General features: G+C 40.9%; 1 protein-coding gene across 2 annotated transcripts; it reads left to right on the top strand.

The window, feature by feature from the left end:
* Positions 1-638: 638 nt before the first annotated feature.
* LOC147033015 (beta-1 adrenergic receptor-like) lies at positions 639-11706 on the top strand. Of its 2 annotated transcripts, none has more exons than XM_085871118.1 (2): positions 639-1346; positions 9865-11706. In XM_085871118.1, the coding sequence occupies exons 1-2, from the start codon at positions 639-641 to the stop codon at positions 10204-10206; spliced, it is 1050 nt and encodes a 349-aa protein (XP_085727244.1). In that variant the 3' UTR covers positions 10207-11706. The 2 variants fall into 2 exon arrangements, with proteins under 2 accessions (XP_085727244.1, XP_085727245.1); XM_085871119.1 differs by lacking the exon at positions 9865-11706 and adding an exon at positions 6869-7636 and having other exon boundaries at positions 697-1346.
* The last annotated feature ends 2103 nt before the right edge of the window (positions 11707-13809 follow it).

A 13809-nucleotide genomic window follows, 5' to 3' on the forward strand; every position in this document is an offset into this window, starting at 1 on the left:
AACTGAAAGCATCGCGGTTAGACAGACAAACGCCACCAAATTCAGTATTTTAGTGTGATGTTCATGTTCTGTTCTATGTTGTAGCTCTTTATTTTTTTGTATACAATGTCGAGGCTCATATACTGCAAGACCTAAGATCTCTTCTCTTCGCATGTTTTTATGTATTCAATGACTTTGATTTATGTTTGAAGTTTTTTGCGTTTAAATATATTTTTGCAGAATTTTTTTGGAAATAAACTTATTGCACAATCTCAGAAACTCAGTGTATAACACCACTGCCCACAGAATAAAGGAGTACTGTTCTCCCTTATGGGGCGGTGCCACAGTGTTGCATCTGTCGTTTCTGCATTTTGTGAAATCAAAGGCGCTCAACAATATTGGAATGACCTCCAATGAGAATGAAGCACAAGGCCTTGTTTTCACATCACAGGCAGTTGAGTGTCCTCTGTTTATTTACCGCGTCAACTCCATTATTGATCCCTCTGCCATGTCGATACTCCGGCCCTCTCCAGCAACAACAAGACGCACATATTCTTCAAGAAACGAACTTCTGATTAAAACGGAAAAATATAACTCCACCCTGTTGATTTCCCAACAGATTATGACATTAGGATGATGTGAAAAATGCCAGTTGGGAAATGAAGGTATTGATAAATAGCTCGGATGCAACTAATGGATATCGCGATTGTCAACCAAGAACAATGAACACAATGAGTGAAAATATAAGTCTTGTTTTTATCTTTCAACCGTTTCAGAACGCTATGGGATATTTTTTCTTTTTCATGGCATTTGTTACAGTGGCAGGAAATGCTCTTGTGCTCATAGCCATTTCATTCAACAAAAAGCTGAAGCAGGGAGTTACAAATTGTTTTGTGAGTTCACTTGCATGTGCAGACTTGTTGATGGGTCTTTCAGTCATGCCTCCAGGTGCTGCTCTTATTCTCAATGGATCTTGGCAGTTCGGATCGAGTGCCTGTACTTTGTGGAACTCTTTGGATGTGCTCTGTGCCACGGCGAGTATTGAAACCCTGTGCGCGATCGCCATTGATCGATACGTGGCGATTACATCTCCCCTGCGTTATCAATCTGTTCTCACTCGACGTCGGGCTTACGTACTAATCATTTGCGTGTGGACTCTCGCTGGAAGTCTTTCCTTCCCTCCAATCTACCTTGGCTGGTGGCGTTCAGATGATCCTGCAGCGCAACTTTGTTATAATGACCCAACATGCTGTGATTTCATCACCAGCAAGTCTTTTGCAATTGTCGGGTCTTTGGTTGCATTCTATATCCCACTTACCGTCATCATCTTTGTGTATGCTCAGGTGCTGAGAGTTGCAGAAAGACAGGTAGGTGATGTAATAAGTTCCTTTCTCCCAGCAATTCACTCCAAAATCTGTTGGCATTTTATACTCTTTTCTTCTCTCAGTTGTTACATTTCAATGCAATCGGAAAAACGTCTTCGGAATTGAATTGTGAAGTATACCCGAATGGATCAACAACATGCACACTCTTATTGGGATAAATTTATGAAGCAGGCAGTTTTGTTAAACCTCAGCCAATTGTTCCAACTAGCCGATACCCATCTACGACGGGGATGTGGGACAGGACGAATCACAATACTCGGTTACAGTAGTTTCATTTGGAAGTTTTGTGTCGCATTCAACAGCTCAGTTCATATTGGTGGCGTGTCTGGGTGCCCATGGTAGCATTTGAGACCGGTCGCTTTAGATTGTTGGCCTTGGCAGACAGTGTCGGATGAGTAACACGAACGATTTGACATATTCATCGTTTCTATATTACCTCCATCAACAGATTAACAACATAGCAGGATAAAAGTTACAAATGCTGAGTTGAACAAACGTGCTGAACTCATGGACTTAGTTGAGTAAAGCACGTCATCTGGGACCCGACCGTCGGTTTGCCACCAAACGCTGCTGATTGTGATGTCATCGTTCTCCTCTTTGAAAATTCTATCTATATTCGATTGTTTGAATCCGCTATCACCTGCGTAACTACATGGAACACATAATGTGAGGATTTCGGAAGTATGAACATAATATGTTCGGAGAAAAGTGTGTTAGAAGTTCGAGGCTTACGCCCATTATATACTGTGATGAAAATTTGAAATCTGCTTTGCTCGCAAGCATACAAGTAATGTGTTCAAACATTCTCGAAATGAGATACATGCCATAGTCGAAGAAATGGGGAAAAAAAATTTTCACAGATAAATATTAATCACGTGTAAGTATATTAATATTACCTTTAAAAAGAAGACTTGTCTTGCGAATTATACTGTTATTTGAAGGAAAAAAAATGTTCGCGTTCTTTGATGAATGTGAGCATCTGGTTTGTTTAGAATTTTGAATGCCGCTTGTAGTAATGGTATTGAAGTAGAAAATTTGCAGGGTTATTAATCTTAAACCGTTTTTATATTTATATGTATATATATATATATATATATATATATATATATATATATATATATATATATATATATATATATATATATATATATATATATAGACATATAAATATACATATACATATATAAAAGGGTGTTCTTGTCTGCAACACTTTTCATTAACATTGTGATTGATGTCGCTTTATAATGTTGCACCATTCTTCCTTCGGGAGCTGGCAGGGAAGTCTTGAGGGGGCAAAACCTGTGTATATTGGGTTCAAATCTGGACCCAGCTATAAACTGTGACACTGGTATTTCGCAGGCTGGGTGATGTATGTCAACATGGGGTCGTCCCTCAGTTAGATGTAAAACTGGGCATCATGTCTGTTCCCATTGGGTAATCCTCTATTTCTCTTTGCCGATGACTCCACCCTCTGCCGTACCATCTGTCATCCCTCAGACCGGCAAGCAGCAGCTTCTTCGCTCACTGCAGATCTGGATAAAATCACAAACTGGTCCAACACGTGGAACATGTCTTTCAATCCACACAAATCTCACACTCTCACTATGTCTCTTCGAAAGGACCGTTTACAAAACCCCCCCATCCACTTTCTCAACAATCCACTGGAAGAAGTCTTTTCTTTCAAGCTTCTGGGTCTCACTATCTGCCATGACCTTTCCTGGGAAAGTCACATTTCCAACCTTGCCTCAAAAGCCAGTCGCCGACTGGGAATCCTCCGTCGTGCAAAGTCCTTCCTCGGCCCTCTTGAGCTCCTGACTACTTACAAAGCTTTTGTCCGTAGCCTGATGGAGTACTGCTCTCCCCTCTGGGCTGGTGCTCCTGCCTCCCACCTTTCTCGACTTCACGCTGTCGAAACCAGGGCTTTTAAGATCATTGGCATCTCCCGCAATGAAGCTGAGTCTTTGGGCCTCTCACTCAATCACCGCAGGTTGGTCGGTGGTCTTTCTGTCTTCTACCGACTCCTCTCCAGCCTTGCCCCCCTGCTCTCTCTGCGATTTGTCCCAACCACATTTCCACAGGGCGCTCAAGGTCCGCCAACAACCCCTTCTGGTAAAACTACCAAAATCACGAATCACTGCTCATCTTCACTCTTTCATTCCTCTTTTTCCCGCCTTTGGAATAAACTTCCTCACTCTATTCTTTCCCATTCTTCCCTCCAGGCTTTCAAAACAGCTGTTCACCACCACCTCTTATCTTCCCCCATCCAAATCCTCGATCTTTTCTACCCCGATAATCCACCCATGCTCACTTCCTTCAATTCTCCTGCTTTCCTTCCTGAAAGTCCCTGTAATGTCCATCTTCTCCTCGCCATGTTCCCCGTCCCATCCCCATCCCTCTCCCTTCCACAGTTCACCTGTGTCTGTTCCCCAATGTTTTGTCCCTTCCACTCCCACCCCTCTTGTCTCATGCCTCCTTGCTGTGAGTTGTGTGTTAGCTCTCATACGAGCCTCGACCAAGGTATACAAAAAAAAAAAAAAAAAAAAAAAAAAAAAATGGACTTTAAAGGTCCCACAGTGTCCATTGCAAGGATTAGTGAACTATTGCTGCATTCTGTTGAAATCCCAGGTTTTGCACAATCAGTCGAGTATTCCTAAGGATTTTGAGACATTGGTAATCCCGTCAAGGACTGGTAACCCTTACCAAAGACAATATTCGAACCGACGCTTTCTCTAGACCACAATCTATGAATGATTTAATTATTTCCTTCAGAATAAGTTCAATGATTGATAGCGGTCAGTTGGCTTTTGCTTTCGATGGCATTCCAAAATGTCTCAAAGTGGTGCGTTTGGATTTGCTTCAGCTTGCGAATGCAGATTTGAAAAGTCACTGTCCTCGAACCATTTCCAAAGAGATACATTGGTACTACAAGCACATTGTCGTGATGGTGAATGTGAAGGTCCTATCCGTAGTATTACAATAAAACTACTGCCACACATCGTGATAAAATAAATGCAAACTTGCAATGGAGGATAAATATGTACATGAACCATTGAAGGTATAATTTCAGCTTCGCATTTGTTGTCCCAATATTATTTGGACTATCATATATATATATGATATGTATATATATATATGTATATATATATATATGTATATATATATTTATTTATATATGTATATATATCTATATATATACATATATATATATATATATATATATATATAAAATATATGTATATATATGTATATTTATATATATATATATATATATATATATATATATATATATATATATATATATATATATATCAACTGAGTTTTCAGTGTGTGGTTGTCACAAAAAAATATCAGACAATGTGATCATTGAGACCTTTATTAAGAATTTTAAACCTTTATTAAGATCACAAAAAACACCACCAACCTTTGTTCAGAATTTGAAACGACTTATTAAAAATTGCATCAAAATGATAATGGGCAAAGTAATAGTAAGCAGAAAATGGCTTGGAAATTGGGTGTTCTTTGACAACCCGCTCAGGGAGATGGAGCACAAACCACTCGCTCAGGGTGACGGAGTGGGAACCACTCACTCAGGGTGACAGAAAACGAACCACACACTCAGAGCAATGGAGCACCAACCACTCACTCAGGATGACATAGCACGAATCACTCGCTCAGGGTGATGGAGCACGAACCACTCGCTCAGGGGTACAGAGCAAGAACCACTCGCTCAGGGTGATGGAGCACAAACCACTTGCTCGGGGTGATGGAGAATGAACCACTTGCTCAGGGTGGCGGAGCAGCAACCACTCGCTCAGGGTGATGGAACATGAACCACTCGCTCAGGGGTGACAGAGCACAAACCACTCACTCAGGGTGATGGAGCAGGAACCACTTGCTCAGAGAGATGGAGCACGAACCACTCGTGCTGAATGATGTAGCGCAGAAAAGGTGTTCACAGAGAGTGAACGATTCACTCAGAATGATGTAGCGTGGTACCGCTATCAACAATTTGGCACACGACAAATGGCTTTAGCACTCATGCAAGCACTCTAATTCAATGGTTGATGAGGAACGTTTGGCCGGGCTGTTGCTGCATACCAGAAAGGATCCCTTTAACTTTAAAGCCTGTCTTCACCGTGCACGCAGCAGTTTATGATATAAAATTAATTAATGAAATAAAATGACTTTATCAATAAAAGAATTGCAGTTGAATGCAGAACAAACTTGGAGACATCACAAAGTTCAATTGCCTGTGAAATAACCTTTTCAGAAAATCTGGCATTTTGCCTGCTCGTCTGTGCACGTGTCACGTGGTGCATCGGTTCAGGGTACGCTCAAACGTTACAACTTTTTTTTTGAAATGTCCGTTTTTTTACCACATTTGCTTTGATTCCCTGAAGAGCACCTCACAAAACGTCCGAAAATATACACAGATCTGGCAGATGCTATGGATGGTCAGTCCCTCTGGGGGACAGGGTATGAGGTTGAGCAGTGAATGCATTAAATCATATCGCTCAAGGAAGCTGGTTCATTTTAGCATGTTCCTCAATTTTTTGTTCACTCAATATAATTCTCCAAACAGGAGAAAAAGATAAGTGGAATGCTTTGGAAATCTCATGTTTTCTTGTGTTTGCATGTGGAAGGGAACATAACCTTGCTTGCTTAAAGTAAATAGGTATATCGGCTTCGTTATCAGACTCATTATTTCTTTAAATTATCAGATTTCAGAATAGATTTTGCCAGTTATTTCGTCCGGACGATATCCGATCCTCAAAACCGAAATAATATTTCGATGATACACTTTAATTAGTCCGTGAGAGTCGATCGTGTGAAATCGTGTAGTATAATATAATGCATGCAATCCCTCCAAGTTCCTAATTTGAAAACTTACAGAACTTACAATATCGATGTATATGACAATTCGTAGCTGTGATGAACAGGCATTAAATATGAGTGAGGAAAGTGAAAAAAAAACGTAATCGGTAAGAAATCGTTGCGGCCTGTTCCAAGTCAAGGCGTGGTTGAGCAGGCCAAAAAACATGGCGGCTCCAGACCCCAACGAGGTTACACAGAAAATACCTGAAGACCCAGAGAGTGAGGGGGTCGAGGATCGCATGATGAAGGATATAATTAAATGACTTGATGAATAATCTTCAAAAGGGAAGTTTTAATTAACCCAAACACACAATTTTCACTCTTGCACTTCCTTGTAGTTTTCTTGGTATGCATGCAAAGTTGCAGGCTGCGAGGATTTATGGATTTGGAGTTGAGGAGGAAACACAAACACACTGACACATTGACACATTGACACATTGACACACACACACACACACACACACACACACACACACAGCCTTTGATTACCTACGCCACCGAGAGGGAAGGAGGATATGTTTTCACCCCTTTCTGGCTGTTTATTACTTGCAAAATCGAAGAATTTTCAAGAATATTGGTTCGTCGATTTTGTTATCCTGTCTGTCTCACTGTCTGTATCTGTTTGTCAGACTGTTTATCGCCAACAGGTCACAATTTTCTACCGATCTTCACGAACTTCACCGCATGGTGGAGTTTGTCTTCAGGAAGAAGCCTATTGTTTTTGAAGTCAAAAGGTCAAAAGGTCAACATTGGCCAAAGGTCAACAACTAAGGTGGTATTTCTAAAATCCTCAATTTTTATCCAATTGACTTGAAATGGAAGAGGACTTATATTTCAGGTCACTGAATTCAATCAGTCCATTATTTTTTTAGGTCAACATAGACCCAAGGTCAACATAGGCCAAAGGTCAACAACTAAGGTGATATTTCTAAAATTTGACAGGAAGATTCTTGAGGTCACTCTGCAGGCATTAACTGAGCCTAAAGTGAGATGATGGCCCTTTGGGCCAACAAACGGCCCTCTCGGCCCATTTTTTTTTTAAAATTGCTATTTCTCTGTTGTTCGGAAACCGAACCGAACCAAACTTGACAGATATATTCGAGCGACCATTCCTCACGCAACAACGGAGCCCAAAGTGCGATTTCGGTCCTTTGGGCTGAGAAATAGCCCTTTTGGCCCATTTTCTTAAAATTATTATTTCTCTGTTATTAGTGGACAGAACCGAACCAAGCTTGGCAGGTATATTCTAGGGACGATTCCCCAGGCATTAACTGAGCACAAAGTGCGATTCCCGCCCTTTGGGCCGAGAAACTGCCCTTTCACCCCATTTTCTTAAAATTGTTATTTCTCGGTTATTAGTGGATTTAACACAACCAAACTTGACAGGTATATTCTAGAGACCATTCCCCAGGCATTAACTGAGCCCAAAGTGAGATTGCAGCCCTTTAAGATGAGAAACTGTCCTTTTGGCCCATTTTCTAAAAATTGCTATTAAAAAAAATGAAAAATAAATGCGCTGGGCGATGCCCAGTACAAAATTAAGTCGCAAATGATGATAGGAAAGGTATTTTGGTTTCACTCTTGTGAGGTGTTCTGGTTTCTTTTTCTGATGGGATGAAAATCTTCCCAAATTTCAAAACTATCTGTCGTCCGTGCTATCGCTCACCTGAGACTTGTACGAATGAAATCCCACGTTGTATGTTCGCAATTCGAACTTGTTTTTTTTTTTAGTAGAAGGAACTGCTGCTTGGATCACTTCTGCATTTAATCACAGGTTAAGATATTCTAGAGCTAATCGTATGTGTGGAAATTAAATAAAGGCACGAATATACGCACAGCTTTTTCGAAGATTGAAAGAAAACGTCCTTCGACCCCTTCCCCTTCCTTGATGCTTACCTTCTCCCAAAGTCCCTCCATCCTTCAAAGATGTCTCTGGGTGGTGCCGGGGCATTGGTTGCTCTGACCCGTTTGAACGTGCTCGTTTAACATACCCAATTTCGTTGAATACATGGTGCCAAGGCTGTCATCAAGGGACCATTCACCTCCCTCCCATGACCACCTCCCCCGCCCCCCTTCCACGCTTTCCCTCAAGTCCCCCGAAGAAACTCCTGTCCATAACACCCCATTCCCATCCCCACAAGCCCCCTCTCTCCCCGATCCTCCTCGCTCTCTCCCTCCTCCCGGAGTGTATTGTGACGTGTGGTGAAATGTCGCTCTCCTCCCCTTCCTCACTCTCCCTCACTTCCGAGCTCCCCTTTTCTCACCCCTTCCTCACTCCCCACGCCTCCTCGGTCCCCCTCCACTCCCACCTCTCACTCTCCCCCCCCCTCCTCCCACCCCGGCCTTAATATTCGCGTCAGTGAAGTGACGGGTTGTATTTATGAGTAGATAATATTTGGGACTTATAAATGACGTGCAAATGCTAAATGAGGCCTTTGGTGCATGCACTGTTTGTGCATTTTCAGTCAATCGGTTCGGTAAGAGGGTGGGAGAGAGAGGGAGGTGATGATCGAGGGGGAGAGCGAGAGAAATAGAAGGGGAGGGGTGAGAGAGCCGAACCGAGTATGTGTGTTAGTTGCTTGGTATAAAAATATGCAGAACACTCATTTATAGATGTTACATTTTTCTTTTTCACTGTTTTTGTCAAGTGGAAAATAACAACAAATAATGCATGAAATCGCTCCAAACTCCAAATTTGAAAACGATAGCATGTACAAAAGTGATGTACACGGCGATTCGTCGGTATGAAGATCAGACATTCGATGATATATGTCAGGAAAGTGGGAAAAAAAATTGGAGCACTTCATCATAAAGAAACCATTGCAGCCTGTTCCCAATCAAGGTATTGTTGCCCAGGCCAAATAAAATGGTTGCTGATAGGGTTGGGTTAGTCACCCCGGCGAGCTGACAGAGGGCTGACCAAGATGGCACTGCACCATCTTCTTCAGGCTTATTTTTGTTTTTTGGTGATGAACACCACCTAAATTATCTTCAAAAGCGGTGTATAAAATTATACAAACACTCAGTTTTCATGCATACACTCCGTTCCAGTTCCCTTAGTATGCATGCAAAGTTTTAAGCTACTAGGTGTCATGGTTTTAGAATTATGGAGGAGACACGATGACTGAATGACTGGCACATTGACACACACTGACATTGATTATTGTACAAGTAGATATTGTCTTCAATATAAATGCAGTGCATCTGCCTGGCCTATGACCTGATGCAATTGCGTTTTTTGTGGATCTGCACCTTATTAAAACCCAACATATTGTATAATGCCAGTCAATTGGTTGTTTGTTTTTGTGCACCGTGTGGAATGACAGAGGCTTTGTTCCAATCTAATCTTGCCATTACATTTGTCACTCAATAAACTAATTTGATAATGCTTAGCCTGTCAAATTATTGCATGTAATTTTACAACAGCCAAATATTCTTTGTTTTGGTCTTCTGAAGACTAAAACACGAAATGTACAACCCCTCCAATCGTAAATCGTTTGTTCTGACTTTCATGAGATTTTCAATATGTTTGTTTCACTATCATGTTTTTCTCCTTGTGCAAAAGAAGTAAGAAGACAGTAAATTTATTAACATTATTTTCATGCATTGTTTTTGTCTCTGAAAGGCGCAGCAGATTGTTCAGAACAACAAACAAAATGATGGAATCAAGAGGAACCTTCACACAAGTGCTGATAATCGTGTCATCAAGGCAATGTCAAAAAGTGAACATCGGGCCCTTAGAGCATTGAGTCTCGTCATTGGGATATTTGCCATTTGTTGGATTCCATTCTTTGTTTCAATTCCATTATTAGCGTACTGTCAGTTATGTATACCGAACTACCTTTTTATATCCTTTACCTGGCTTAGTTATGTTAATTCAACATTTAATCCCTTTCTCTATTCACGAAATCCTGAATTCATGGCAGCCTATAAACGAATTGTGTTTTGTAAAACTGCACCATCGTAGTCCAAAATAATTATGTTGTAAACAGGTAAGGCCAAATTTAAAAAAACAACCACCAGTTAATCGTCTGGATTTTTTTTTTAAATAAGGAAGTAGGAGGCCCTTTTTATGTTTTTTTCAAAATGGCCGGCGGCTTTTAGTTCCCAACAAATCATGCACTTAACATGCCAGTTTTAAATCATGAAAATAATTTGTCATGTTCGCCAACTTGTCTGCATTCTATATTCGTCGCACAATTTGCTCATTTTAAAACCGGTCGTATTTTGGATCATTTTAATCTAAATCACGCGCTGAATTTTACTGCAGTGGCTACGATGGAACTTATGTATGCAGACATGTACACAGATCAGTCTTGCTCACACATCGCACATGGAAATGGAAAGCGGCAGTTACAGCTCTTAGTACTGCGGCTTGTTCAAGTTATAAAAACTCAGCATCGGCATTGGGAAAATGATTTATTCAAAAAATGGTGCAAGCGTAGTACACGAAGATGTGGATTTTTAAGTGGTGCAAACTGCTCCAATATATGGAATTTCCTTCCTTCCATCCGTCTGCCAAAAATGAAGAAGAAAAAGAACAATAAGAGCCTCTCTCACCCACCGTATTTCGTTCATTTCTAGTTTGTTGTTTAGTTTTCATTGTGTTGGTGTTTAATGTTTTTTTTGTTAGTTTGCATCAGGACGCTAAGGTCACCCCGTCTGTTGGGTAAGCAACCATCGGTCCCCCGTGGGCTACTTTTTAAGTGGTTCTGCCGATCCACTGCACAACTTCCTTCGGACATGGGTGCGATTTTTTTTCCGGTATGTTTGACAAAATCACACGTAATAAAAAGAGGAGGTGGGTTCAAAAAAGGAAGCGGGAAGGGACAATAAACTGGCATTTATTTAATTTGGCCTTTCTGTAATGTATTATAATTAATTTATACATATAAACAAAGACTAATATTTCCATGGAATTAGCTTGATTTATTTGAAATAAACATGAAAAAAAGATCACTTGATCGTTGTTTTGTTTTTTTTTCTAAATCAGTCACCACCCCGTACCTCTCTGTGCCCTAAATTGATCACCACCCGGAGCTCGGTACACACTCAGCATGAGGATATTGTGGACGCATATTTAGTATAATGGGTTTGAGGGTGATAAAACAAATATATTGATGATAATTAAAAATTGGTATTAAAATAAATATATTAAAACTGAAATATTAAATGTATTCAATGCATCTATTTTAATTAACATAATCATATCTTTTCTTTGTATGGAAGGATCACCTCTCAGGAAAGCTGTGATGAGTGAGTTGGCTGACCTCACAGTAAGACAGTATTTTCTATCATTTAAATATATGTTCATGGATTTTATGACATGGTAAATAGAAGGTACCAGTAAGCTGGATAAAGGAATGTTAGGTTTACGTAACTGTCCAGATGTACCTCCTTGCTTGATAATCCCGAGTTTGCTTAAAGGAAGTTGAACCTTCTCCTTCCCAAACCATAAATTGTATGTGATCCATCTTCGTGCCAAAAGGATTGCAGTGTTGACGTCATTCCTGAGCTCGGAGAGGGACTACACAGCTGGTCTTGAAATATATATATATATATATATATATATATATATATATATATATATATATATATATATATATATATATATATATTCCTATAAAATAATGCTAATGGGTGCACAAAAGCTGGGAATGATTTCTATCTGGAGATACATCAACCTGACAAATGGTGACATTAGCCTTGAAAATGATAAAGAACTGTGTCTCACTGAACAGTATAGAAGAACTTGGGATTCTCAATTTGTTAGAGAGAACTGGAACAAGTCTGTATTTCTGATCTCTACTATGCGCATATTATAAGTGTCTGTTAGTTCAATAAATGTTGTAATTGTACTGAGGACTTTTAGTTTGCTTACACAATATCCTGCTCACCAAATCGCTATGCTCTGTGAGCCACACTCCAAGCACATCAATGTTCTTTTGCACCCAAGGCAATTAAAACTTTTATTCACCCAACACCAACAGCAGAATGATATCCTGTACCAAAACATCTGAAACCCCAACGATTATAATGCCAATGCAGGCAAGGGTTCATCGCCATATGAAGTGTTACTGCTCCACACTTCACACATACACCCTCAATGTACCATGCAATCAATCATAATTGCCTAAAATATTTCTCCACAAACCTCATTCACACCTCATAATTACTTAACACCTTAAGATTTTAGAGTCTTAAGTTTGAGCCCCTGCCGTACCATTAAAATAACACCAGGTGGGTTGACTCATTCTGAGATCAGTTTGTCATCCTTCCGAGGTCAGCAAAATAAGTACCAGCTGACTGGAAACAGGGGAGAAGGAAACAGCAGCACAGCCACGTTCCCAACAATGATGCAACCAGCAGCCTCAGGCTGTAAACAGCCTCAGGCCTCACCACACTCAAACAAGTGGATGGAGCTCAATCTGCCACACACCCGTGCTGCATGGCATGGATCACGTGGTTTCTTTCCCACGGCATGGCTGCTCACCACATGCCAAACCACACAGCTCGCAAGCCAGTCACATATCCTCCACCATGACGCTCCATACCACTGGCCTGGGTGCGAATTCGCACAACGCGTCTGCAGAATCCGCACTACACCACAAGTAACCAACCAGGCAAGCATGCACACTGGCTCACACACCTCCCTGTAGAGAGTCGCTGTACGAACCTCAATCTCTCCATTTGTACCATGTATGCTGTTTCCATACCTCCTGCTGGTGGTAGCAACACCCACTGGCTCCACCTCTCGATCGGACAACTCTCCCATTTCCTGCACCACAGATACACTCACCTGTGGGGTCACATACACCCTGCACGCATTCCTCATTCCATGTGCTTCAACTTCTTCTGTCAGGGCCTGTGTAAATTTCCCCTATTAATTTTCTGTTCCATGTGATTAAATATTTCACCCACACTTTTTGTTTTAAATTATTTTATCCAACTCGCATTCCAGCACTGTTATATTTATCTCTATCTCCTGTGGTCCTGCTTCACTCCTTACTCCTGTACTGTCTCCTGTCCTCTTTCAATTAACCCTTCTCTCCTAAACACCCTCTACTGATCCCTCCTCGGTCACATCAGTTTGTGTCACAACAGCATCTGGCCAGCTTGCACCCTCCCAGTCCTGTGCGTCTCAACACAATATAGCGTCACACTGCTACAAAACGTTTTCACTTATCATGCTCTACATTTTAGCTTTAAGGATGTAGTTTCCCATGCCATGGAGCCAATCCCACATGCTGGACACTAATGTGATGGAAATTGCCTCTGTATGTCTCCAAAAGGATGCAGAGTCTTTAACAGACCACGATCGCCACCCGTAATACGAACCTCCAGGTGTCTTCAGGTTCAAAGCTGTATTACCATTTATGAAAATGTTAACGCGATGATTCGAGAGTGGTGCCAGCAGCGACATAATAGATCTTTATTAATTGGCCAAACGGAATCAATGTTACACACGGCTTGCTGTTATTTATAGACCAATTTGATTGACATATACCCCAGTTGGCACATTACTTCTCATTTATTTCTCAAAAAAATTATGTGAGACGAATCATAACAC

The sequence above is a fragment of the Eptatretus burgeri genome, chromosome 2, assembly GCF_056783735.1.
Source record: "Eptatretus burgeri isolate ZD-2024b chromosome 2, Ebu_testis_v1, whole genome shotgun sequence".
In the NCBI taxonomy this organism is placed as follows: domain Eukaryota; kingdom Metazoa; phylum Chordata; class Myxini; order Myxiniformes; family Myxinidae; genus Eptatretus; species Eptatretus burgeri.